General features: G+C 60.5%; 1 protein-coding gene across 2 annotated transcripts in view; it reads left to right on the top strand.

Annotated features, from left to right (window-relative positions):
- Positions 1-3286: 3286 nt before the first annotated feature.
- Positions 3287-25590, top strand: part of ANO8 (anoctamin 8) — a 29687-nt gene continuing 7383 nt past the window's right edge. Inside the window, exons 1-12 of one of the 2 annotated variants that reach the window (XM_037885958.2) lie at positions 3287-3483; positions 17392-17502; positions 18206-18338; positions 18500-18638; positions 18998-19094; positions 19829-19945; positions 20422-20549; positions 20901-21062; positions 22538-22690; positions 23354-23480; positions 24029-24084; positions 24626-24700. In XM_037885958.2, the coding sequence (XP_037741886.1) occupies positions 3402-3483; positions 17392-17502; positions 18206-18338; positions 18500-18638; positions 18998-19094; positions 19829-19945; positions 20422-20549; positions 20901-21062; positions 22538-22690; positions 23354-23480; positions 24029-24084; positions 24626-24700 (1380 nt within the window). In that variant the 5' untranslated portion in view covers positions 3287-3401. Of the gene's footprint in view, positions 3484-14735; positions 14888-17391; positions 17503-18205; positions 18339-18499; positions 18639-18997; positions 19095-19828; positions 19946-20421; positions 20550-20900; positions 21063-22537; positions 22691-23353; positions 23481-24028; positions 24085-24625; positions 24701-25590 lie in introns of those variants that run through there. The other variant, XM_043535666.1, reaches the window with a different exon arrangement.

Here is a 25590-nt window from a genome sequence, read left to right as displayed (position 1 = left end):
AAACTTATCTGCTAACATAGCCATTCTAAATAACTTCACACACTCTCTCACACGAACACATGCGCACACACTGCAGTTCCCCAGAAACCTTTTCTGGCACCGATCGCTCCCATAATAGGTCTGAATAATTCAGAAAGTTCTGGGAAAGGTTGGCCCCAGGGATGGGGGAAAAGAAAGCCCAAGTCACAGCTTACGGGGGCATTTGCTGACAATGGGGGCAGCACCCAACACCCCCCCCCCCCCGATGCCCTGCTGGAGCCCTGACTTCCACTCCCTGACTGGAGCAACTAGAGGAAATTCTAACCCCGGGGAGTGGGGGTGGGCTGGGGTGGGGTGTGGGGAATAAGGACACATGGCTTACTGTAAAAGCACAGAGGAACCCATGGGCTGCGGGGGCAGTTCTGTCACTGCTTGGTTTGTGGCACGATTGTCAATATTTGTTATGGCAGCAGGCCGAGAGATTTTGGTCTTTGATTAACACCTTCTTGGTCTGTCTGTCTAACCATGCCTGCCACACTCAGATGCCGCACCCAGAGAGGTCAGGAGCTCGGGACTGAGATAGATTAGACAGACTGGACTGGACTGGTGCCCTAGAGGGGAAAGGCCCTAGACCCTGTCCCTGATCCCCCTGAGCCAGTCAGTCCCCGACCTGGGGTGGGATTGGAACTGGCACCCCCTACTGGTGAAAGGCTCCATATCCCATTCCCATGCACACACTCTTGGGGTCAGCCAGGTCCCCTGACCTGGGGCTGTACTCTCTAGAGAGGCGAAGGGCCCCATTCCCAATGGCCCCATCTTTCAAAGACCCAACCCCACTGAAAAAAAAATAAGCGCATAAGGGAAAAAGAATCCCCTTTATGGGGCCGTACATCGTCTCGGTCGGATCTGGCGCCAAATGTGCCGCACTAGAATAGCTGCCAACGAGCGGCTTAAAGCACTGAGGAAGTTGGGCAAGACTTGCATTTGACACCAGCTGCGACAGCCACATTCCCGTAAATCGTGGAGCCTGCAGAACACGAACCCCCGGCTGCGTACCTGCCTATCAAAGCCAGCCCCACCTACTCCCTACCCCCATATCTACCCCTCCCGCCTGCGTTGGAAAGCGCGACCGTCTAGGCTGGCAAGTACAGTGCGGGGTAATATCTACCTATGCCCCATGGCCTGTGCACAGGGGGCTGCATTACAGCAAGAGATGGCAGTAACGGTGTGAGAGTCAGGCCTGTAGTGACTGATGGCTTCAAAAAGAGTTACATAGCGTGTGCCCCCCAGAATCTCCCCAGGGAGCTGCTGGGGGGACAGGGAGGTACTGAGTCATGCTACACCAGGGGATCAGAGAAGATTTATAAATGGATCGCTAAAGATTAGCAAGGCATTCTGTAGCCCAGGTCAGGTTACCTGCATGTATTTCTGTGCTAGCCTGGCTCTAGAAATAACAGCATGACTCGAGGGCTGAAAGCAATCCCGGGTCACGGCGGGAATACCAAGCAGTAAGATTGGGGGTGGGGGGGGGAAGGGGAAATGTTGCCTGGTGGCTAGAGCAGGGGGACTGGGATTCAGGGCTTCTGGGTCCTGTCCCCAGCTTTGGGAGGGCAGTGGAGTCCAGGGGCGAGAGAAGGGTGAGGACTCCTGGGTCCTACTCCCTGCTCTGCCCCTAACTTTCTACCTCTGATAGTGGGCAAAAAAGGGGGGTTATTATTGGAGGCGTAGAGAGCAGGACTTGAGAACTGGACTCCTGGGTTCAACTTCCATCTCTGCCAATGCTTTGGTGTGTGTGATACTGGGAAAGTCAGTTTCCCCATACCTCCCCTTTCATCCATCCCCCCCATACGTCCCCCTTCATCCACCTCCCCATACCTACCCTTCATCCATCCCCCCATACCTATCCATCCATCCCCCGCATACCTACCCATTCATCCACCCACCCCCATACCTATCCCTTCATCCATCCCCCCCATACCTCCCCCTTCATCCATCCCCCCATACGTACCCTTCATCCATCCCCCCATACCTCCCCCTTCATCCATCCCCCCATACCTACTCTTCATCCATCCCCCCATACCGACCCCTTCATCCACCCACCCCATACCTACCCCTTCATCCACCCACCCCATACCTACTCTTCATCCATCCCCCCATACCGACCCCTTCATCCATCCCCCCATACCTACCCCTTCATCCATTCCTCCCATACCTACCCTTCATCCATCCCCCCATACCGACCCCTTCATCCATTCCTCCCATACCTCCCCCTTCATCCATCCACCCCCATACCTACCCCTTCATCCATCCCCATACCTCCCCCTTCATCCATCCACCCCCATACCTCCCCCTTCATCCATCCCCATACCTACCCCTTCATCCATCCCTCCATACCTACCCCTTCATCCATCCCCCCATACCTACCCCTTCATCCACCCACCCCATACCTCCCCCTTCATCCATCCCCCCATACGTACCCTTCATCCATCCCCCCCATACCTACCCCTTCATCCATTCCTCCCATACCGACCCCTTCATCCATCCCCCCATACCTACCCCTTCATCCACCCACCCCATACCTATCCATCCATCCCCCCATACCTACCCCTTCATCCATCCCCCATACCTACCCCTTCATCCATCCCCCATACCTATCCCTTCATCCATCCCCCATACCTCCCCCTTCATCCATCCCCCCCATACCTACCCCTTCATCCATCCCCCCCATACCTACCCCTTCATCCATCCCCCCATACCTACCCCTTCATCCATCCCCCATACCTACCCCTTCATCCATCCCCCATACCTCCCCCTTCATCCATCCCCCCCATACCTATCCATCCATCCCCCCATACCTACCCCTTCATCCATCCCCCATACCTACCCCTTCATCCATCCCCCATACCTATCCCTTCATCCATCCCCCCATACCTATCCCTTCATCCATCCCCCATACCTCCCCCTTCATCCATCCCCCCATACGTACCCTTCATCCATCCCCCCATACCTCCCCCTTCATCCATCCTCACATACTTACGGCTCTGTTCATCCATTCATCCACCCCCATCCCTACCCATCCCCCGCCTAAACCCGTACCTACCCTTCCCCCCACCTACCTGCCCCCCTCCTCCCACCGACCCCCAAACCTACCCCTTCATCCATCCCCCCTACCATCCCCCCCATCCCTCCCCCTCCCCGCCGTCCCCCCAGAGTTCCGGATTGCGCTGGGGCGGCGGAGGCCAACCAGACTATTCAACCCGCCGCTCGCCGCGCCGCGCCTCCTTTGTCCCCTCCCCCGGCTCGGGGCGCCGCGGCCGGGCGCGCGAGGACCAGCGGGGAGCCGGAGCGGAGCCCCCATGGCGCGGCCCCCCGCGCGCCCCCCGCCGCAGCCCCGCTGAGCCCGCGGGCCGCGGCTCGCCAGGATGCCCGAGGCGGGCGCGCAGGAGGGCGAGCGGCAGCGGCGAGCCCCGGCGGACGCGGAGCCGGCACCGGCCGGGGTCTTGGGTAGGCTCGAGCGTGCGGGTCCTGGGGGGGGGGGCGCCCCCCACCCACCCGCAGCCTCCCTGCGGGGCCCGCCCCTGCAGCGCTGCGGTAAAATCCCGCTGGCCTGGGCTTGGACCGACCCCCCCAGCGAGAGCAGCCCCTGCCGGGGGCCAGGCGGCGCCTCTCCGGGGGGGGTCTCGTGTCTGCGGTAACCCCAAAGCGCCTTTGCAGGTTCCCTGCCCCCTCCCTGCCCGCAGCCCCGGGGGAGGCAGCCACGGCGCGGGGGTCGGTCCTGCCTCTGCTTTGGGCCGTTCCCCATGGACCGTGTGCAGGACCTGGAGCGGGGGGGCGGGAGCGCTCCCTGCAGATGCCACCCAGCTGCTGCCAATGAATCCAGCAGGGCTTTGGGGAGCAGAGTTGGGGGAGAGCTAGGCTGGGTGGGTGGGTTGGGGGGGGCAGGAATTCTCCTTCAAGGCAGCAAGATGTGGGGGTGGGGTGTCCTAAAACGCCCTGGACCATGTGGTCTCCCCCTGACTTCCTCAGCGCCTGGGCCCGCGGAGTTGCGGTCAGGGCCCGTCGGGGCGTTGTGGTTCTGCTCGGATCCAGAGGGCTCAACGTGCGGCAAATGGGGAGAAGAGGAAAGGGGGCTGGGGGGCAAGAATCCCCAAAGGCCCCGGCAGCCGCCGGGATCTGTGATACGGGAAAAACCCTGCAACTGAATTTCCCAGACGGATGCGGGCGCATGAAGAGTGACCTAATTTATGTCCTCCCAGGAACTGGGCGTCTGTGGCAGCGTAATTGGCGATGAGAACCTAGTAAACAGCAGCGCTGCGGGTCAAAGCGCCACCTTGGGCTTCCCTGGGAGGCCGGGCTGGTGATGTATTGGTACCAAAGCGCTCTGCGGCTTTCGTGACCTTAGTCTGACTAGCCCAAGGTTAGCTGCAGGGGAGCCCGGCGACGGGGGGTGCTATGAACGGGAACGGGAAATGCAGCTAAACCCAATAACTGGCGTTAAAGCCCCGAGGCAGCCCCTCGGCTTGAATGGGAGGTTTCAAGCCCAAAAGCGTTCATTGATTCCAAGGGAGTCACGCCAGCGCCGTGTATGACCTGTTATTTCTAGAAGGCCAGGTTTTGCTCCCATTTACACAAGGGTTAATCTGGAGTCACTTCACTGGCACCAGGGGAGTGACTCCCGAGTTGCGGTGGTGGAATGGACACGAGAATTTGGTTTTGTCTCGTGGGTTCTGCAGAGAGCTGTCAGCGTTGCTGTTGTGTCTGTTCTCACAGGGGGACTAAACCAGGACTCCTGGGTTCTATCCCCTAGCTCAGGGAAGGGAATGTGCTCGAGTGGCTAGAGCAGGGAGCAGTGAAAGTTGAGACACCTGGATTCTGTTCTAGTCTCTGAGTTGGAGCAGGGTTGGAGCTGGGGGCTGGCAGTCAGGATTCCAGGGTTCTTTTCTGCCTCAGCCTCTCACTTGCTCTGTGACCTTGGGCAAAATCACTTCACTACCTGCCGGGGTGGGGGTTGTCAGGTTTGCTACATTCAGGTTTGTAAAGCGCTTTGAGATCCTCGGTGGAGACGCGCCAGAGATGGGCTCTGGATTATTATTACCTGCTCCATCCCCTGCATCAGGGATCTCTCCAAGGCCTGGAACAGGAGGGCTGCAAACCTCTCTGGCTGGCACACGATCCTGCCATGGGAGAAACAATTACATTACCCAGAAAGACGCGCTATTCATGAGGCTTTTGTGATGGAGAGTGGGGCTTCCTGGGAGCTAGGAACGGGAGCACAGGCTCCTGCGTAGAGCCTGGGTAGCTGACCCTGATCGCAGAGGGCCCGAGCCAGGCATGATGCAGCTGCAGACTCAGCACTGAGGGCAGCTGGGCTCTGGCAGGACTTTCCTCCACTAAGTTTCTGTCTCCCGCAGTGGGAGCTGGAAATGAAGAACCTGGGAGGGGGCCGGCTTTGGATGTCCCATTGCACCAAGGAGGGAGCAGGGCCCAGCCCCCAGAAGCAGACATGGTACTGGCATGGGGGGAAATGTAAGGACCCGGGCCCCTCCCCAGCTGGGTGGTTGCAGGGGGCCCTGCCTTGCAGGGGTGGTGGTGGAGGTTTTGTTCATTCACCGCCAGAGAATGGAGCTCTGCCCAGCCTGCGCGGCCAAAGCAGAAAGCACGAATCACAGACAGCAGCAGTGCCAGCCCTGGGGACTCTCGCCTCCCCATCACATACATGCTCCCATTTCCCAGGGGTCTGGGAGGCATGTTCACATCCGGGCATGTACGTTCACATGCACACTTAGCACGTGTATCTGTGTGCACGTGTATCTGTGTGCACGTGTACTGGCTTACACTAGTGTGTGTGCTGGCAGGTGCAGGGGATCTGAGTGCTGGCGGGTGCCTCTCTCTGAACGCGTGTGTGTTAACATGCCTGTACATGTGAGTGTGCATGTGTGTGAGTGGCGTGTGCATCTGGATGAGTAGCACACACCCCTGCCTTCCCAGAGCAGTGCCGCCTGCCTGCCCACTTGAAGCCCTTTGTTTCCCAGCCTGTAATCACAACTCTTGGAGGAAGGCTTTAATAATTCATGATCGGCAGGAGGATGAGCTCATCCCGCCTGGTGCGAGGAATCTGCTTCTTGGAATCAATCGCAGCTCGGGGTCTGGGGGCTTCGCTTCATGGGGCGGACACCCCTGGGCCTGGCTGAGCCGCGTCCCAGCTCCTGCAGTGCAGAGATCCTTTGGAACCCGGCACACCTGGGACCCGTGCTGGCCTTCGGCATAAGCAGCGTGTGCTCGTTGCTTGGATCTCTGCACCAATGGGGCCCAGCACAGACTCTGCCACTTGCTCGGTATGCAATTCTGGGGGAGTCCCTGTCCTGCTCCCTGCCTTAGTTTCCCCATCAGTAAAACAGGGATGAGAATCCCCTACCATTCAAAACCGCTCCCGTGGAAGGAGCTATGTACAGTCAAGGCAAAGCATCATCAGCCAGACAACTGGCAGGACCCATATCTAGCAATGCCCTGGTTGCTGGTGTTTGCCAGTGAAGGAAGAGCCCTTGGGCATGACTTTATTCTCTCTCAGGTTTGCTGCGGGCAGGAGTTTATTTCTCCGTTTCCTAGATGTGATGAACAGAAGCTCGTTAACAATAAAGATCTGGAAGAAGCTCAAGAGAATGAATGTACTTGGAATCCAGGCAAAGCTGAGAAACGAGTTTCCTCCCTGCAGAGATGGGAAAGGGCTGCGTTTGGAAGAGAAGCCAAGACACCAGAAATGAGACGGTTAGAAACAGAGAGAATCCGGCTGGGAGACAAAGCAGGGTGGGGACATGGAGATGTGGGGCTGTTTCTTTAACCATCAGGAGTTCTTTCATCGAACCTGCTTTCTCCTCTGGGGCGGCGCTGCTGGGACTTGGCTCTGGGCTGGGATATCAATAAATGGCCGGTGTGGAAATGCTGGGAAAGCCCCCTGGGGCTGAAGCCTCTTTGCCAAGCAAACCTCTTCCATGTGGCTGGGAACATGGTGGAGGAGGGTTCCCAGCTGCCGGAGCCACCGCTCTGGGTGTAGCTTATTCATGAATTCCATCCCGTGTGGTGGGCCGGGGCTGGACTCAGCTCACTTTAAAGCCGTGCCCATGTGAACACCCCACTAGGCTGGCACTGCAGCAGCTGATGTAGCCCTTAGCAGCTCCTTGCTTTGTCAGGGGGAGAGGGAGGCTGCTCTAGGCCAGGGGTTCAGAGCTCCCGCTGGGCTGGGTCAGCACTGGAGTAGGAGACTCCTGGGGCTGCATTGCTGACTCAGCAGGTGCGGCTCTGACACCGAGCTGGTGCTGTAGAGGGCGCCCCACTCAATGGCAGTAGGAGGGGGCCAATTCCAACGTAGGCTCATTCCATCCTTCCTCCCAAATACCCAGGGTGGTGTTGACTGGATGCAGGAGCCTCCTTCACTTCCTGTCCTAAATTCCTGGGTAGTGACTCTTTGTAAGGCTCTGTGGATCCTTCAGGCTAAGTAGGGTGAAGAGCGTAGTGCAGCGAGTTGAATGGGAGGTGTGTGCACACTGTTGCCCTCTATTGGATGGAGCTAAACTGCTCATCCGTACGTCATAGGCCCTATACAGCTAACTGCGTGTGGTGAATTTCCTTTAGCTGAAGGGGTAGGAGCTTGGGCTTTCAGAGCACAAAGATCAGAGTTCCTGTTCAGTCGGTCAGCAGGGAGCCCTTTGCTTCCGAACACTCCTGGGTGGTTATTCCATAACCTGGACTCTTAGGGCTGCTTGGTCCCTGCTTCTCTTCGGGCATCCGACCCGGTGGTCCCTGAGCTCGCTGTGTCTGCAGCCCAGCGTCAGCGTCACCATCACCACAGGCTGTGATCACTCCGATCCCAGGGGCACGCGCTGCTCCAGAGCTGGGCTTCTGCCAACATAAGCAGCTTTTCTGGTGGTGGGAAAGGAAAGGGTCCTGCTCTCCCAGGCAGGGTGTGCTGCCCCAGGTTCTCTGGGAGCCCAGCTGGGTCCTCAGCCCCGTGCAGAGGTGTGAATTAGAGGGAGTCGGGCTGGGAGCTGTTTCCTAAGGCTGAGGGCAGTCAGATGCCAGCAATGGGGGTGCGAAGCGGAATGCAAATCGGGTGCATTAGCAGGAGACCGACTGGGGGCTGGGCTCAGAGGCCAGGCCAGGCTCTGCAAGAGCCACATCTGCTGCGGGGAGGAGAAAGCAGAATGGCACTTGTTGGGCACGGTCCAGGGCAGGGACAGTTGCTCTCTTTATTGCACTTGAGCTTGGCGCCGGCGGATCGGCCCTTGGAGACGAGGGGCCTTTGTTCCCGCGTCAGGTGCGGTACGGACAAGCTTCCCATAGGACAGCCCACCAGTGGGCCCCCAAGGATCCCCCGCAGATTCAGTCACTTTGGCCTGTTCAGTCCGGGCATTGCCAGCACCTCAGCATCTCCCATCAGCAGCGAAGGCAGCTGTCACCAGGACTCCTACAAGGACGAGGACCCAGTGCAGGGCCTCCAGCCCTCGGACCAGCTCTGTCACGAGCAGTATGAGCCTCGGCCGCTAACTCCCGCCTTCAGGGGGGCTCCGCGGTCACGTGGCTTCCCTCTCGCACCAGTGAGAGGGTTGCGGTGCCAATGCCAAGAGCGCTGGAGGAAGGGTCAGCACGCAGGCTGCCAGGTCAGGGAGAGCCGCAGGACCTGCAGCTGCCGCTCGTGGTCAGGGGAGCTGGGGGTGGGGCAAGAGAAACCCACAGACATGGGGAAAGTTACAAGCAGCGTCATTACCACACATTGATCAGGTGCCTTAACGAACTAGACGGCGGCAATGATGTGGACAGAGAAACCACCAGACAGGCCGACATGTGAGTCACTGACATACAAGGGAGCCCACAGTTTCATTATAACCCTGCTACCATATCTGTGCACCAACGGGGTCCCTGGCAGCTCACCAGGCAGAATTCCAACACCGGGCTCCACGGCCAGCCAACCCTGAGCACTGCTGGATGCAGGATGCTTCCTCGCTTCCTGCTCGGCTGCCACGTCCCACCCCAGAGGTGGCTGCATTTCGGCCCTGCAGATCACTTGTTGCATGCAGGATCCCTCAGCACCAAAGACCAAGGATTTTAGTTTGCTTAGCGTGGCCGTGGCTAACCACAGCACAAGGGCTCTCAGCCCTTGCGCTCCAGGACATAAACGGATTGCAGGCTGTGGCCAGGAAGAAATGTCTTCTGCAGTATCAGGCAACTGGGTGCATGGTGTGTACCAGCCAGCATCGACCAGCGTCAGAGCCAGAATGCTGGGCTTGATGTACCATGTGCTGTTCTGATGTGGCAGTTTCTTATGTTCCTCTGCTGGTCCGTAAACAAGGTATTTGCATGAACAAGGCAAGACGGGGGTGGGGTGCAGCTATCTACAATCGAGGTGCTGGTGCTGCACCCCACTCTCTGCAGTCTCTCCTCTGGGTTGTTTTTTTAGTATCCCCTGCTTCCTCCAGACATCGCTCACGAATCAGGTCTGATCAGAGGAGCTGTCAGGCAGAGCCGCTGACACGAGCCCACGTCCCCCGTTCAGATGGCCTCTCGGCTCGAGATCCAAAGACTCCACTTCAAACAATGCTCTTTGTGAAGTTCCCTGTGGGGGGGCCGGATCCTCAGCTGGTGTGAGGTAGCCTGTGGGAGTAACTCCGATGGAGCCGCGTCGCTGCGCCCGCTGACACCCTGGAGGAGCTGGCCTGCAATTTGTTACAACAAGCAAAACTGAGCAAGGAATTAAGAAGAATCCTTGTAATTTTCATCTCAAAGCGCTTTACAAAGGAGTATCATTTATCCCCATTTTGCAGATGGGGAAACTGAGGCACAGGAAGGGGATGTGATTTCCCACTGTCACCCATCAATTCACAGGTCTGCCGCTGGCTTGAGCCCATGTCTCCTTTGGCCTGTCCAATGTTCTGTCCAATAGGCAACACTGTCTCCTCTGCCATTCCTGCTCCTGCCCTCTCTAGAACAGGAGGCTCTTGTGTCCAGCATCTCTCTGTCCTTTCAAACTACCCTGATTTCCATGACCAGCTCAATGAAGCACTCGGAGTCTGTCATGCGACATGGAATCACAGATGTTACACAACTGCTGTTTGCATCTTTAGTTTACAAAAGCATACGAACAGGCTTCCACTCAGCTTGAGTTCCAGCTTTGTCTCTCTTGTTTACCAGAGGCCGCACCCTTGTTTGGAACTATGTATTAACATGCAGTATATTACTCAGCTAATCTTACTAATCTACTGTATTGTTACAGGGTGCAAAAGTTTACAGACAATCATGGTGGAGTCTCCTGTCTGTAAAATGCACCCATTTGTCCAGTTATCAAACCTGCTGCAGGCTTTATCTTCATTTGCTGTTCCAAACTCTTAGGTAGCATTGCTGTGCAGCTGTTAAAAAGCTGCCACGCGTTCTGCCCCAGAGGTGGCTGCATTTTAGCGACAGCAGGAAACGATCCTTGCCTCTGGTTTGCCAGGCACTGAGAGGGTGAGGGTCAGTACAAGGTTACACACCGCTCCAGTCCCACTTAAACTCTGGGCTTAAATGGGACGTAAATGGCCCATACGCAGACTTTGTCAACTTCATCCAGAGCTTAAGTGACATTTTGCGCTTGTGCCGCCAGCCCCTTCGCACGGGGGTGAACGTCTCCCTTAGGGACGAAATGATCCAGTGGGAAGTCAGATCTTCTTCACCATCCATCTCCAGCGTCTCTGGGGAAAATGAAAACCAAGATGCTGCTGGTATTGGAGAGCCTAGACAGAAACCAAGCTGCAGGGACAGCGGGCGCGTGGCACTGGCATGCTTCAGGGCGGTTATGGCTGCGAGCCTCATCCCGAGGCCCGTCGCTGATTAAAGGGAGAGCAAAGAGCCAAGATTTTTCACAAACCGCCGCCTCGGGTTTGGGGGGGTTGATTGGTTTGTTTCACTTCAAAGCTGGAGCTTTAAGGACTGAAATGAAAATGAAATGTGGAGTCGGGGGGAAAGGGTCATTGGAACAGACTCACAGACACCTGCCGCAGAGCCTGAGATTAACCCCTGGCTCCCTGGGCCGGAGGGCGTCCGGCTGGCTCCCTGGGACTCACAGATGCTTGAGGGATTGCCACCGGCATGCGCAGAGTTAAAGCAAGAGTGACTGTGGAGGGATGGGAGAAGTGAAGAAGGGACGGTGGGTGCGAGGTGGGGTGGCAGGAGCGGGCGATGGGCATGGGGGGAGCCTTGCCCCTTCTGTCTGTGCAGTGCAGGGGGCAGCGCTAAGGGCTGGGGTAATCTACAGCCCTGGGAAACTCCCCAGTTTAAGGAGGCCAGGAGCAGGAAACCTCCCAGCCACCCTCCCCCCAGCTTCCTGCCCCCCCTCCCTGCTGCAGCTGTGCCCAGGAACCCTGGGCATCCACAATGCCGCGCTTGTGCTTTCCGTGCCGGAGCTCGGTGGCAGGCGCTCAGAAAGCCCTGCTTGGTTCCATGCCCACAGTGGGCAGCCAGCAGTGCCTAGCTGGGAGAAGGGCAGTCTCATGGCCAGGGTCGGCGGGGGGCTTTGGGAAGGTGTCTGTGCCCAGGTGCGGGGTCCGGCCTGGAATGCACCCCGCGAGCCGGGGAAGCTGCCTCAGGAGCTGGGGCATTGGCCCAAAGTTGGGTTTGCAGTCACAGAACATGCCAGCTTGCCCCGGCCAGGCTCCCAGTTCCACCGCACTGGGGAAAAGCCCCGCATCCAGTCTCCTGCTCCTCATAGGTCATAGGAACAGGAGCAGCCCCAAGAGCATTGAGTCTGGCCCCCTGCGAGGGCAGGGCACAAGCCCACCCCATCCCGGCTCCGGCTCCTGCTAGATCAAGCCATGGGGCTGCCTAGCACCGGGTGTTTGCAGGACGTAGCTCTGGCCCTGTTCGGATTCTGGCCATGCCAGGAGATCAGAGCTAGGGCCCTGCAGATGGGACAAACCTCGGGATTGTTCCCTCCTGTACATGCCCCAGGGCCTCGATGCCTCTGGCTCATGTGGGGTCCCCACCCACCCCTCGGGGAGATGACTGCACAGGCTGACGGGGCCCCTCGCTCCTAGGACAGGGTGCCTGATCATCTGCCTCTCTTTTCCTCTGCTCCCTTTCCCTCCACAGCCCCTCTCCCGCAGTGGGGAGTCCCCAGACACATGCTGGGAGCCCATGGGAACCTCAGTGCCTAGACCCAGGGGTAAAGTGCAGCCAAACTGTTTGTACTGCTGGAGCAGAGGGGGCTGTGCAGAGCACCATGGTGCCCGAGGGGTTAAACGAGGCCTTTGCCCACGCCCAGCCAGAACAGGGCATCCTTTCAGCAGCACTCACCAGACTGGAGAAGCCTCAGGCCTGTTCTCGCCCCCTCTCCCACCCACACGCGGGGGTCCAGCTGAGTCACATGAAATGAGTTTGGCGGGTCTCAGCCTAGGTGCTCGTGACCATCTTGCACAGAGGTGGAGCACGCTTTGGCACAGTTGGTGCTGTTTGCTCAGGAGGGACCAAGGACTGGAACAGCAGGGGGGGCTGCGGGTCAGGACTGAGGAGCATCAGCAGAGCTGGGGAAGGGGAGGGGCAGGGGCCAATGTCTGGGATAGCCAGGGGCTGCAGGTCAGGACTGAGGGGCATCGGCAGAGTTGGGGAGGGGGAGGGGCAGGGGCCAATGTCTGGGATAGCCGGGGGCTGCAGGTTAGGACTGAGGGGCATCGGCAGAGCTGGGGAGGGGGAGGGGCAGGGGCCAATGTCTGGGATAGCCAGGGGCTGCGGGTCAGGACTGAGGGGCATCGGCAGAGCTGGGGAGGGGGAGGGGCAGGGGCCAATGTCTGGGATAGCCGGGGGCTGCAGGTCAGGACTGAGGGGCATCGCAGACCTGGGGATGGGGAGGGGCCGAGGTCTGGCATAGCAGGGGGGCTCTGGGTGAGGATTGAGCTGGGGGAGGGACTTGCCCTCCCCCATGGTGCCTGGTCTGCTTGGGTCCAGCTGGTTCCTCTAAAACCTTCACTCTCCCAAGGGCAGAGTCTCAGGGAGAGATCCGCTCCCAGGCCAGGGGCCTGCTGGATCAATTCCAGCGAGGGTCCCTGAGGGTGTGGGGCTGGGTCAGGTTGTGGGACATTCAGTGCCTCCAGGGGAAGGTCACCCTGGCCACACGGCAATGAGGCAAGTGCCAAGGAATAGTGGAGTTCGTTGTCTGTGGATGGACGGGGAACCGGGGAGGCAGCCGGAGTCTGGATTCCCCTTGCTGCGGGGCAGAGCCCAGGCAGGGCCCAGCCAGCTGCGGGTGGTCACCAGCCAAAGGCAGAAGAGACATGGCCAGGAGCCCCTGGGGTGGGGATCAGTCCATTTGTCTGATAAGACCCCCACCCTAGATTAGGGGTGTAGCCCCTTAGTGGGGTTCAGGCCTCAGCCTAGATGACCCCAGGCTCCTGGCTCAGGACAGGTTCTGGGAGCTGCCCAGCCCTGCTGCCCCATTAGCATTGGGGGTGGGAAGGGCGGGTGCACCTGGGTCTGAGCCAGCCTCTCTGGCGATGCTCCCCACTGGGCCAGCAGGCACAGCCGGTTCCCAGGGTGGGGCAGGCCCAGGGTCATTCCCCTCTCCCTGCCCAGACAGCACCTGCCTCCCCGGGAGCCCTGCTGCCACCCAGAGCACCCTGGGGTGTGGAGCTGGGTGGGTCTGAGCCCAGATGCCCACCTCATCCCCTGGCACCAGCCAGCCCCTTCCCTGGCAGCCTCAGCGAGAGATGAATGGGCCACAGCGACGGGCCTCCCCCGGGGCCGGGCTGGGCTGGGCCTCTGTGCCACCCGGTGCCATGGAGCTGGGAGCATTAGCAGCCAAAGGTACCAGGTGGAGGGGCAGGGCTTCATGTCATCATTGCGAGGGGAGGGGTCACAGTTATAACCTCCCCTGGATTCCCCGGTGCTGCTCCCTCCCGCCATCTGTTCTGTGCTCCATGGCTTTAGGGGCGGGAGGGGGATTGACGCATCGGGGCAGTTTGGGCCGCCGGTCCCAGCAAGGGGCAGCTTCCCCTGCCCCAAAGAGCTCCTGGTCCACGGGCCTGATCCTGCAAGGTGCTGGGGGCCCTGGTCTCCCCTTGGCACTGACAGGAGACGAGGGAACTCAGTCTGGTGCAGGATTGGGCCCTGGTGCATGTCTGTAGCGCCCACCCCTCAGGGGCAGGGGCAGGGGCAGGGGCGGTGAGCTCCCCCAGTGCCCCTCCGGGGATCTCCGCTTTCTGGGGGCTGTTGCTGCGATTTTGTGGCATTTAATTGCAGCGAGGACAGGTGTGATTGGGGTGGAGGGGAGTCATCTGCAGGTGCAAGGGGCATGCAGCGTGCCCGAATATGGGGAGGGGGCTTGTGGATGCACAAGTGTACAAGGGCATGCAAGCCAGGGGCACCTTGGAGCTCAGAGAAGCCCAACACAGGGCTCTGTATGCCAGGGTCGCTTCTCCCAGCCAGGCAGGGAGCCAAGGATGTCCTGCCTGCCCAAAGAGAGGGGCCGGGACCCCTACTCCAGAGGGGGCTGGTGGGGCAGAGCTGGGCAGGAGCCAGAGGCCTCGGAAGACAGCGGGGGAGAACTAAGGGAGGGATTTTCGGCTGGTGCCATCCAGCCATCGTCCCCTTGCCAGGGCGGCTTAGAGCTGCACCTGGAGAGGCAGATTGGCCTCCAAGTCGGGGTTTCCTGGCTAAGCGACCGGGGAGATGAAACGGAAGCGACCGGCGGGAAGAAAACAGGGACCAGCCCCCTGCTCCCATGGGGGCTGCGGCGTGGGGCCTGCCGCAGGTTTCCATGGAGACGGGTTGCTTTTTATCCTGTCAGTTCCCCTATCTTCCCGAGCAAGCGTTTCCAGGCAGGGGCTGCGGCAGGCCCCCCGCGGCGGCTGAGGAGGGGGCGGCTCTGCCGTGGGCCCAGGGAGGGACGTAGGTAAGAAGCTGGTGGGAGAAGTGAGGGGATGGGGGGTGGGAGAGGACACACAGCTGGGCTGGGGGGGGGGCGGGTGTAGCATGGAGCTGGGACGCTGGCTGCTGGAGCGACGGGGCAGTTTGACTGGGGGTGGGGCAGGATGTGGTGGTCAGCCGTGTGCCTGGAGGGTGCACGGCCCCAGGTCCGTTCCGTCCTCCCAGGGAGGCCTCTGGGCTGACCCTGGTTCGGTGGCACTCGCCGTCCCTTGATGAACGCGGAGCGTTTGCCAGTCAAGCTCCTCTCTGGGCAGCTGCCAGGGAGGCCGGCCCAGCCACCGGGGAGGAACCGAGCCCGGGCAGAGGCGAGCGTAGGACAGGCTGGCCAATGGCTGAGAGAGGGGGAAATCGTTCTCTGACTCTGTGCCAGGCTGACTGACCCGGGGTGTCTCCGTCCAGCTGGCACGTAGGGAGATGACTGGACAGGAGGACATGGACTCACTGCCCCGCACGGTCCCTTCCAGCCACCCCTTGCGCTGGGCCCAGATCCAGAGCCCTTGTAGCTCTCCGGGCAGTCGGAGTCTGCAGGGAGCCCCCTTGCTGCGCTGCGTTGTCGGAGCTTTCGACCCCTGGAGCTGCGGGTTCCAGCCGCACGCATGCCGATCTGGGGAGAGGGTCTGGCCAGTCTGTGCCGGATCACTTGGCCAAGCTGCCAGCCCAGCGACCGGCCTTCCGGGAACGGGGACGTCGTGCTGCAGCCTGCGCCAGCCCCTTTTCACAAAGCAGAGCTCCCAGCCGCCACCTGCCACCTCCGTCAGGAACCGCTGGGGAAGCCCGGGAGAGTCTGGCCCAAGTTGCCTGCAGGCCGGCGGCTGCACAGATAGATGGGAAGGGAAGAACACGCCTTCCTGGGAGAGACCCCCGTAGCCCGCTGCAAAGGGCCGACCTAGTGGGGAGCAGAGATGGGATTTCAGCAGGGACCTTCGGGGGGTGCTAGCTCAATGGAAGGAATAAGTGGGAGCTGCCCCCTCCAGGGCTGGCTTTGATCCCCAGATAATCACCTCCTCCGAGCGCCAGCAGCTCTGGCTCATCTGTTCTGATGGAAGCGCCCCCAGCACGAGGCTTTGAAGAGACATAACAGGTGGGGCCGCGAACAGGGAAAGATGCAAGAGGAAACCCCTGGAGCCTGCTGACTCGGCCGTCTGGCGACGTTCTAGACAAGGGGCCACGTGTCCCCCTTAGCCACGTCTGAGGAGACTGAGGAACCCGGCTGAGCCAGGGGAACGGGCAGCCCACTGACGGCAGAGGAGTCTGGCCCTGGCAAGCACAGGGCATTGCCCATTGGCAGGAATCCTCTGAGCCACGCTGACGCCTCGCTGGGTCCTGCACTGACTGCAGCTACTCGGCAAAGCGACCTGGGTCTCGCTGGAGACGGCTCAGTGGAGACCCCAGCTCAGTGCACGAGGAATGGGACAGAGGAGAATGTGATCGTACCATTATACAACCTTCCCACCGCATCATTGGGGTTCCCTGACCCGGACTGCTGGTCCCACCATCTCCGAAAGGGCAGAACGGAAGTGTGTGTGTGTGTGTGTCGGGGGGAGGGTCAGAGACAGGAGAGACGAGAACGGTTATTTGTTATTTGTATTGTTATTTGTATTATTTGTTATTTGTATTAGTTATTTGTATTGTGGTAGGGCCTAGGAACCCCAGCCATGGAGCAGGCGCTAGGCGCTGTACAACCCAGAACCAAGAGACAGCCCTGCCCCTGCAGGTTCAGCTGCCTGGAGAGACTCATACAATGGCACTGTTTAGAGAGGAGGCAGCTACGCAGAGACAGGATGAAGGCAAACCACAGGCGTCTGGCTTACCTCTCCGTATCAGGGCACAGCCATGCCTCAGTTTCCCGTCTCTGGCCTCCAGTTGCCCTCTGAAGACAGTGCCACTCTTGGGCCCAGACTGATCCGGAGCTGGTGATCATTGTGCGAGAGTCCCCATGTGTCTTTGTGTGTGGACGGCTCTGGTTGGGTTTGGGGTGACTTGGTGCACACGTGTGTGGGGGGAGTGTATCTTGGGCACATGTGTAAGGTGTCGAGGGGGTAAGTGTGTGGTTTGTGTGTCTCATGCATGTCATGCCTGCGTCATGATTTGTGTGCATGTTGTGTTGTATCTTGGGGTGTTGTGCTGTGGGTTATGTGCCAGCCCTCAGCCCTGGCCAGCTGCTGGCAGCTCGTACCCACCCCTCGCGTGGCCCCCCTCCATGGCTCAGTCTAAGCGATGCCGGTCACGTGCCCTGCGGGTGAGGCCCAGTGTAGAGCCGGCCAGCCCCCTCTTTGCTCTGACAAGCCACAGCTCAGCCTGCCCCCACCCCGTCGCCCCCACCCCGTCACCCCCTCCTCCTGGGGCCGCCCCTTCCTTCCCCCATCCCCTGGAGAGTCAGAACTCCGGGATCAATGTCCCCTGCATCTACTTCCAGCCCAGCTCCCTCCCTGCCACGCCCTGACCCCCTTGTTCTGGCTCCCTTGGCAGACAAGCTTTTTGGGAAGCGGCTGCTCCAGGCCGGGCGCTACATCATGTCCCACAAATCCTGGATGAAGACGGTGCCCACTGAGAACTGCGACGTGCTGATGACCTTCGCCGGTAAGGGGCCGCTCAGCCGCATGTGCCGGGAGCGCTCTGCCTGCTGCTGGAAGGCAGCCACCTCTGGGGTGGGACATGGCAGCTGTTCGGTGCAGCGCAGCAGCGTCAGGACGGGAAGAGGCACCGACGGTTGCGTCCAGTGGACGCTGCGTGAGGGAGGCAGCATGGGCTGATCTCCTCTGGGATAGGGCAGGATGCCTGGGCTAACACCCTGGCACTTGTGGAGAACGCCTGGGGGGTTAGGGATCCCAAACGCTCAGGCTTTCAGCTCATGGGACAGAGATTGCTCCCTGCAGTACAGCACCCGCTACGGCCGTGCTGAGGCATCGGGGTCAGCACTGACTCCTACTACGCCCCTCGCTCCGTTCCCTGCGGCGCAGCGCCCCTTAGTGAGGGCACTGGGCTCACACTGACTGTGAAGGGGGAGCCCCCCTCCTGCTCCCTGCAGCACTGGGGTCTAGCAGAGGGGTGCCACCTCGCTTCCTGCAGCAGCCAGAGATTTTGCTGGTAGCCGACCCGGCCAAGGGTTGGCTCATAATAGCCTTTTGGCCCAAGTCCTGGTGTCCAGAAGTGGAATAGCCTGTGGGGGCGGGGGGGGGCACGAAATCCCCAGAGCCCGCAAAGCAGGACGTTGCGGGTGGGGGGTGCCCGCTCCCTGCCCGAGCTGCTGCCCACCTGCGTCTCCCCACGCCTCTTCCCTCAGACACGACGGACGACCACACGCTGCTCTGGCTCCTGAACCATATCCGGCTGGGCATCCCCGAGCTCATCATCCAGATCCGGCACCACCGGCACACCAAGGTGTACGCCTTCTTCGTCACCGCCACCTACGAGAGGTAGGTCATGCCCCCCCATCCGTGCTGGGGTCGCTCTTTGGCTCGCTCCCACCCTGTTGTCTTTGGGGAGGGCTGGAGGAGGGGAGGCACGTGGGTTCATCCCGCGCCCTGCTCCGCAGCCACCCAACCTTCATGGCTCCCCCCATCTCTCTCCGAGGCAGCTTGCTGCGCGGGGCGGACGAGATCGGGCTGCGGAAGCCGGTGAAGGCCGAGTTCGGGGGGGGCACACGCAGCTTCTCCTGCGAGGAGGATTATATCTACGAGAACATCGAGAACGAGCTCTTCTTCTTTAGCTCCCAGGTGGGCACTGCTGGGCCAGCCCTGGGACTCTGGCATTCGGGGGGGACCCTGGCACTGCAGTGGGGTCAGGCCTCCGCCCTGACAGTTCTTCTCGCCTGCAGGGCCGGCATGGGCGCTGTGGGGTAGGAGCGGGATTGGGAATCCATGGGGGAGGGTGACTTTGGAGCTAATGTCCTGGGCCTCTGGCAGGAGTTCTGGTTCCCCTTACACAGCCTCCCCTGTGTGCATCGGGCGATGCTGTTGGAAGAGATGTGGGAGGGGGGTGGTAAAGCAGGGGTCCCTTTGTGCTGGGCACCATCCCTGGGGCTCACCCCGGCTGGCACCACCACTCACTCCCGCCTCTCCCTGTCCGACCGCAGGAACGGCAGAACATCATCAGGTACTGGCTGGAGAACCTGCGAGCCAAGCATGGGGAATCGCTACACAACATCCAGTTCCTGGAGGGGCAGCCTGTCAGTGAGTGCGGCGCCCGGCCCACAGGAGGGACCTGATCTGACCCCACTGCCCCCTCGCGGCCCTGCCCATCTCCATCGCCAGCCAGGCTTCAAACGGCCTGGCACAGGGAGATGAATAGCCAGCTGCTCTGGCGCCAGCTGCAAATAACTGGCTCGGCTCGTCCGACCCATTTCCAAACAGGCGGGGATGGTGGGGTGTGTGCATGTGTGTGCGTGTGTATGAACATGAGTGTGTCCATGTTTGTGTACATGCATGTGTGTGTCACATAGGCCGCGGGCCAAGGCCTGACCACTTTTGGCTGGGCCAAACCTGAGTGGTGTTGTGGCCCCGGGTGCCAGGTCACGATGCCACTCACTCAGATTTTGAGGGTGCGGGGTCAGGCTGCTGGTGGGGGGGGGAGAGTGCGCCGGAGAGAGTCAGAGGAGGTTCAGATGGGGGGAATCTGTGCCCGCACCTATAAATGATGCGTGGCAGCCCCCGTGCATGTGTGCATGCATGTGCGTGTGGCAGCAGGAGGCTCAGAGCCGTGGGCAGGCGGGAGTTGCTTATCCTGCGAGGACTCTCCGTGACTTTTGCAAGACCTAAATCATCCCCTGGCACCTGTCCCCAGCTCCCAGCCCTGGCTAGGGTCCGGGGGAGGGGGAAGACCCGTGTGTCTTCCTGGGCAGGGCAGCGTGGGTCGGGGAGGGGCAGGCCGAGCGCTTGGCCCCTCACTGCTCTCTCTCCTCACGCAGTCCCCGAGCTGGTGGCCCGCGGCGTCATCCAGCAGGTGTTCCCTGTCCACGAGCAGAGAATCCTCAACCGGCTCATGAAGTCCTGGGTGCAGGCGATCTGCGAGGCCCAGCCCTTGGGTATGTACTCGCCGCCTGCTGGGGAGTTGGGTTCCCCCCCGTGGGAGGGACTGGTGCTGCAGCATAGCCATGAGCAGGGCCACTGCCAGGACCCTCGGGGGTCCTGATTTCAGGGGTCAGGAGAGGGTCTGAAAAGGGGGATTTCCCCCCGGAGTTGCTAATAGCCAGTCCATACACGTGTCCCTCGCCGGACGTGTCCCAGCCGTGCACGTGTCCCTTGCCGGACGTGCCCCATCCATGCACACGTGTCCCTTGCTGGTGTGCCCCATCCACACGTATGTCCCCAGACAGATGGGAGCACCCAAAAACCCAGACAGACACTAAACGCAGCCAGGAAGGTCGGTGCCCACTTTCCAGTGCCTGGCTTGAGAGTCGGGCTCAAGGCACTGGAGCTTCTCCTGCCCCCTCTCCGTCTGCCCCCCGCGTCCGTCCATGGGCCCCGACCTGGCTGCTGACTCCTGCTTTCCTGTCGGCAGACGAGATCTGCGATTACTTCGGGGTGAAGATCGCCATGTACTTCGCCTGGCTCGGCTTCTACACCTCAGCCATGGTGTATCCCGCCGTCTTCGGCTCCATCCTCTACACCTTCACTGAGAATGACCAGGTGAGGGTGCTGCGCCCGGGGAAGGGCTGGGGGAGCCCCGGGAGATGGGGGTGGGGGTCAGACAGTCAGGCTAGGAGCGCTACAGTGGGGCAGGGAACTGCAGTACTCGCTAGTGCCCCCTTGGGCTGATGCTCAGTGCTGCGTCCATCTCTCACTTCATTACGGGAGTCAGGACTCCTGGGGTCTATTCTCAGCACTGGGATTCGGGAGGGCAGTGGAGTCGAGCGGTTAGAGCAGTGGGGACCAGGTGTCAGGACTCCTGGGTTCGATTCCTGGCTCTGCTGCTCATTGCTTGTTATTTGTAAACTGACCCCCATCCCTTGCCCCCGGGTCTGTCCCTCCCCCTCCCAGACCAGCCGTGATATCTGCTGTGTGATCTTTGCCATCTTCAATGTCATCTGGGCCACGCTCTTCCTGGAGGAGTGGAAGCAGCGGGGGGCCGAGTTCGCCTACAAGTGGGGGACCCTGGACACGCCTGCTGAGTCCATTGAGGAGCCCCGCCCACAGTTCAGGGTGAGTGACGGGGGTGGGCAGCCCAGGGGAGCCTGAGGTCGGGGTGAGCTGAAAGCCCCTTTGCCTGAAGTGAAGTCACTCCTGATTGGCACCAGGCTATTCCAGGAGCGGGGCAGCCGTCTGCAGAGCTGAGCCAGGCCCTCCGCACCCACAGGGATCCCAGGCTCTGGCGGTGAAGGCTTCCCCATCAGCCAGCGCCCAGAGTGTGGCCATGTCCTCAGCTGGTGTGAAGTGGGGCAGTTCCCTGGAAGCCACCCGGGCAGGACCACTTAGATCATAGAATATCAGGGTAGGAAGGGACCTCAGGAGGTATCTAGTCCAACCCCCTGCTCAAAGCAGGACCAATACCAACTAAATCATCCCAGCCAGGGCTTTGTCAAGCCTGACCTTAAAAACCTCTAAGGATGGAGATTCCACCACCTCCCTAGGTAACCCATTCCAGTGCTTCACCACCCTCCTAGTGAAATAGTGTTTCCTAATATCCAACCTAGACCTCCCCCACTGCAACTTGAGACCATTGCTCCTTGTTCTGTCATCTGCCACCACTGGGAACAGCCTAGATCCATCCTCTTTGGAACCCCCTTTCAGGTAGTTGAAGGCTGCTATCAAATCCCCCCTCATTCTTCTCTTCTGCAGACTAAACAATCCCAGTTCCCTCAGCCTCTCCTCATAAGTCATGTGTTCCAGTCCCCTAATCATTTTTGTTGCCCTCTGCTGGAAGTTTTCCAATTTTTCCACATCCTTCTTGTAGTGTGGGGCCCCAAACTGGACACGGTACTCCAGATGAGGCCTCACCAATGTCGAATAGAGGGGAGCGATCACGTCCCTCGATCTGCTGGCAATGCCCCTACTTATACAGCCCAAAATGCTGTTAGTCTTCTTGGCAACAAGGGCACACTGTTGACTCATATCCAACTTCTCGTCCACTGTAACCCCCAGGTCCTTTTCTGCAGAACTGCTGCCGAGCCATTCGGTCCCTAGTCTGTAGCGGTGCATGGGATTCTTCCGTCCTAAGTGCAGGACTCTGCACTTGTCCTTGTTGAACCTCATCAGATTTCCTTTGGCCCAATCCTCTAATTTGTCTAGGGCCCTCTGTATCCTATCCCTACCCTCCAGCGTATCTACCTCTCCTCCCAGTTTAGTGTCATCTGCGAACTTGATGAGGGTGCAATCCACACCATCCTCCAGATCATTAATGAAGATATTGAACAAAACTGGCCCCGGACTGACCTTCACACCAGCTGAGGATCTGAGAGCTGGGCTCTGACACTGACGGGAGCCAGCGAGGGGCAGTGCCCCCATCCAGCTGTGCGGGAGAGCTCCAGCACTGATGGCCTCAGCAGGCACAGGGGTCTCCCGGGAACTGTAGGGCAGATCCCCTGCCTCGGTTGCTCCAAAATCCTGGAGGGATCTCCCCAGACTGGGGGGAGGTGTCTGGCCCATGGGGGGTCACAGGCTGCCGTCTCCCCCACTAGGGCATCAAAAGGATCAGCCCGGTGACCAACGTGGAGGAGTTCTACTACCCGCCGTGGAAACGGCTGCTCTTCCAGTGCCTGGTCAGCCTGCCCGTCTGCCTCATCTGCCTCTCCTTCGTCTTCCTCGTCATGCTGGGGTGCTTTGAGCTGCAGGTGGGTGACGCTCTCCCCCGGCCCAGCCCCGCCGGCCGCTCCCACGTGCCTCTCCTCCCGCCAGGAGCGGGCGCTAAACCCTCCACATTCCTGGGAGCAGTGCGGGGGCATCACGAACCCCTGGCTCCGTCACGATTCGGCCCAGCCCCAGGGCTGGCGCAGGCGCGTATGGGGTCTGGTCACCTCGGGGAAGTGAGGGCTTGAGCCCCCGGAACAGGAAGCTGATCTGTGCTGAATGGGGCAGGGCGTGGTGAGAGGAGACAGGAAGCTGTTTGCATGCCAGCATATGTGTGTGTGTGTGTGTGTGTGTGTGGCTGGGAGAGCTTTCCTGGGCACGTGAGCATGTCCATGGATGTGCGTGATGTGTGTACGCAGGAAGGTTTGTGCATGTATAAGTTAAATCTCACCTGGCCTGGGAGGGAGACTCTGGGGCGCTCTGTGGCTGAGCTTCCCCTTCGTCCCCGGCTGGCCGGCGTCGCGCCAGCCCCACGCCATGCTGGCTCCATGTCCCCTTCCTAGAGCACGGGTTGGGCAGAGCCAGGTGCAGGTGCCATCCCAGCAGGCTACTTACCACCCACCCCTGGGGCTCCATCGGTGTCTCCGCGCCTTTTAGACTCCCCTGCCCCTGGGCTGATGGGGTCCCTGCCCCTCGTGTCCCCGCAGGAGTTTGTGCTAAGCATCAAGGAGCTGCCCCGGCTCATCCGCTTCCTGCCCAAGATCGTCTTGGCCCTCATCGTCACAGCCTGTGACGACGTCTACCGGAAGATCGCGTACTGGCTGAATGACATGGGTGCGTCATCGGGCGCGGGGGGGGCTTGCAGCTGCCATGGCAACAGGGTCGGGATGTGAGCACACTCCCAGCCCGCTCTGTCCCCCACGATCCGGCCGGCCTCAGCCGAGCTGGGGCAGGCCAGCCAGCAGCCCCCAGGAAGGCCGTGGCCACCTCCAAGCTCTGCTGACTCAAGCTTAGGAGAAGCACTGGGGTTCTGGGGACTTCTCCAAACCCGCGTCCTCTGGTGTCAAATCTCCGGGCCCAGCGGCTCCTAGCAGGAGGTCCCGTCCCGCTGCAGGAGCCGGGAGCCTGGCTGGGGCCACGCTGGTCATTTGCCATTGTAACACGTCCACACTCGCAATCCGCTGCATGTCCAGGGCTTGGAGATGCTCCAGCTCGTCCCAGGGGCTAATCCAGACTCGGGGATCCCAGTTCTCACCGGGGTCAGTGCTTGGGCCCAGTGGAGCGCGGCTGGAGCCGGGCACTGAGGGTGCTGGTTACTCCTCCTTGGGGCCCTGACTCACCCTCCCCACCCCCGGGCCTGAGTCTCTCTGTCCTCATTCCAGAAAACTACCGGCTGCAGAGTGCCTACGAGAAACACCTCATCATTAAAATGGTTCTGGTGAGCTAGGGCGGGGTTGCTGTGGAGGAGGGGAGAGAATGGACCCTGCTCCCCCCGTCCCCGGTGCCCTTGCTGGGTGCAGCCGCAGCGGTGCAGGGTGGCTACCGCAAGGAGTCCGCGGGAGAATCCTTCGACCCAGGTGACCCCAGCTCCGTGCAGCGAGCACGTCGCCCCCTGCTGGTTGGCAGCAGTGACCATACCAGCCTGTGGCTTCCTGACAGCCAGGGGAGCCTCCCTTTAGCTCAGGCTGCACAGACCCAGTCTGTCACGGGGAAGGGCCCCGGCTCAACCCTGGCTGCCAACCGCTGTCCCCCAGGACCCCCCAGCGCCAGAATCCCAGCCTGCGGGGGAGACCCCTGCTGGTCACGACCACCCCGGAGGGTTAAGAACAAGTGAGGATCCTAGGGCTTGCTTGGGACCGATGGGCATGAGTCAGCCGGGGGTGTGGGCTGGAGGCCCCAGATCCTGATCCTGAGGGGGCGGGGGGGTGGGGGGTTTCACTCGCTGTTTCACACTGACCCTCCCTCTTTCTCCCTGGCAGTTTCAGTTTGTAAATTCATACCTAAGTCTTTTCTACATTGGTTTCTACCTCAAGGACATGGAGCGGCTGAAGGAGGTAAGTGGCGTCTCCGCCCCGGGAGCCCGTGCTGGGCCCGGTGTGCGAGCCGGGGAGGGGACGGCGGGGTCCGTGTGGAGGTAACTCCAGCTGGGCTCTCAGCTCGGTCCCAGGTACCCAGCACCATGAGGGACCATTGCAGCTCTGTGGCCCCCTCTGCTGGCACCCACAGCCCCCTGTCGCCTTCAGACGGAGCTGTAGATGCTGCTCAGACCCACGGCTTCTCATGTCGGGCCCCCCCCCCCGAATCACTGGCCCCCTTTAGGAAGAGAGGCCTAACCTTTCCATTGGCTCCCGCTCCCATCCGCATGCTGGGCCGCCCTAAGCCCTGCCTTGATTTGGGGTCTCAGTTGATTTCTCCTTTTCGTTGTCTCTCTCTCTCTCTCTTTGTTTGTCTGTCCCTTCCACAGCTCCTGCTCATCTTCTCTCTCTCCCAAAGCCTCGTGCGTCAGCTCAGAGACGCTCTCCTTCCCTTCATCACCCTTCAGCTCCACCTCTTTCTCATCTCCTTTAAGGGCCTCCTGCGCTTTGGCTGGAGCCTGGCAGTATCCAAAGTAGGAGGGGTGGTGGGCGGGGGCAGGCCGTGCATGCCACCCACTGGCAGATTCATCCTGCACCAGGGACCCTTTGGCCGCGTGGGTCCGCCCGGCTGGCTCGACAGTCTGGCGCTCCGCAGGGAACAGCCGTGGGACAGTTCTGGTCTCCCGGGGCGCAGGGGAGCCTTTGAAAACAAAGGAGCAATATCACAGGGCGGGAGGTGGTGGTGAGATCTGGGCCTTTCCCCTCTAGGGGGCACCAGCTCTGGTCTGGCCCCAAGGTGGAGGGACTGGCTGGCTCAAGGGGGCAGAAAATGGGACATGGGGCCTTTCACTCTTAGGGCAAGTGGTTGC

The sequence above is a fragment of the Chelonia mydas genome, chromosome 25 (genome assembly GCF_015237465.2).
Source record: "Chelonia mydas isolate rCheMyd1 chromosome 25, rCheMyd1.pri.v2, whole genome shotgun sequence".
Taxonomy (NCBI): Eukaryota; Metazoa; Chordata; order Testudines; family Cheloniidae; genus Chelonia; species Chelonia mydas.
This window is presented reverse-complemented; position numbering and strand designations above follow the sequence as displayed.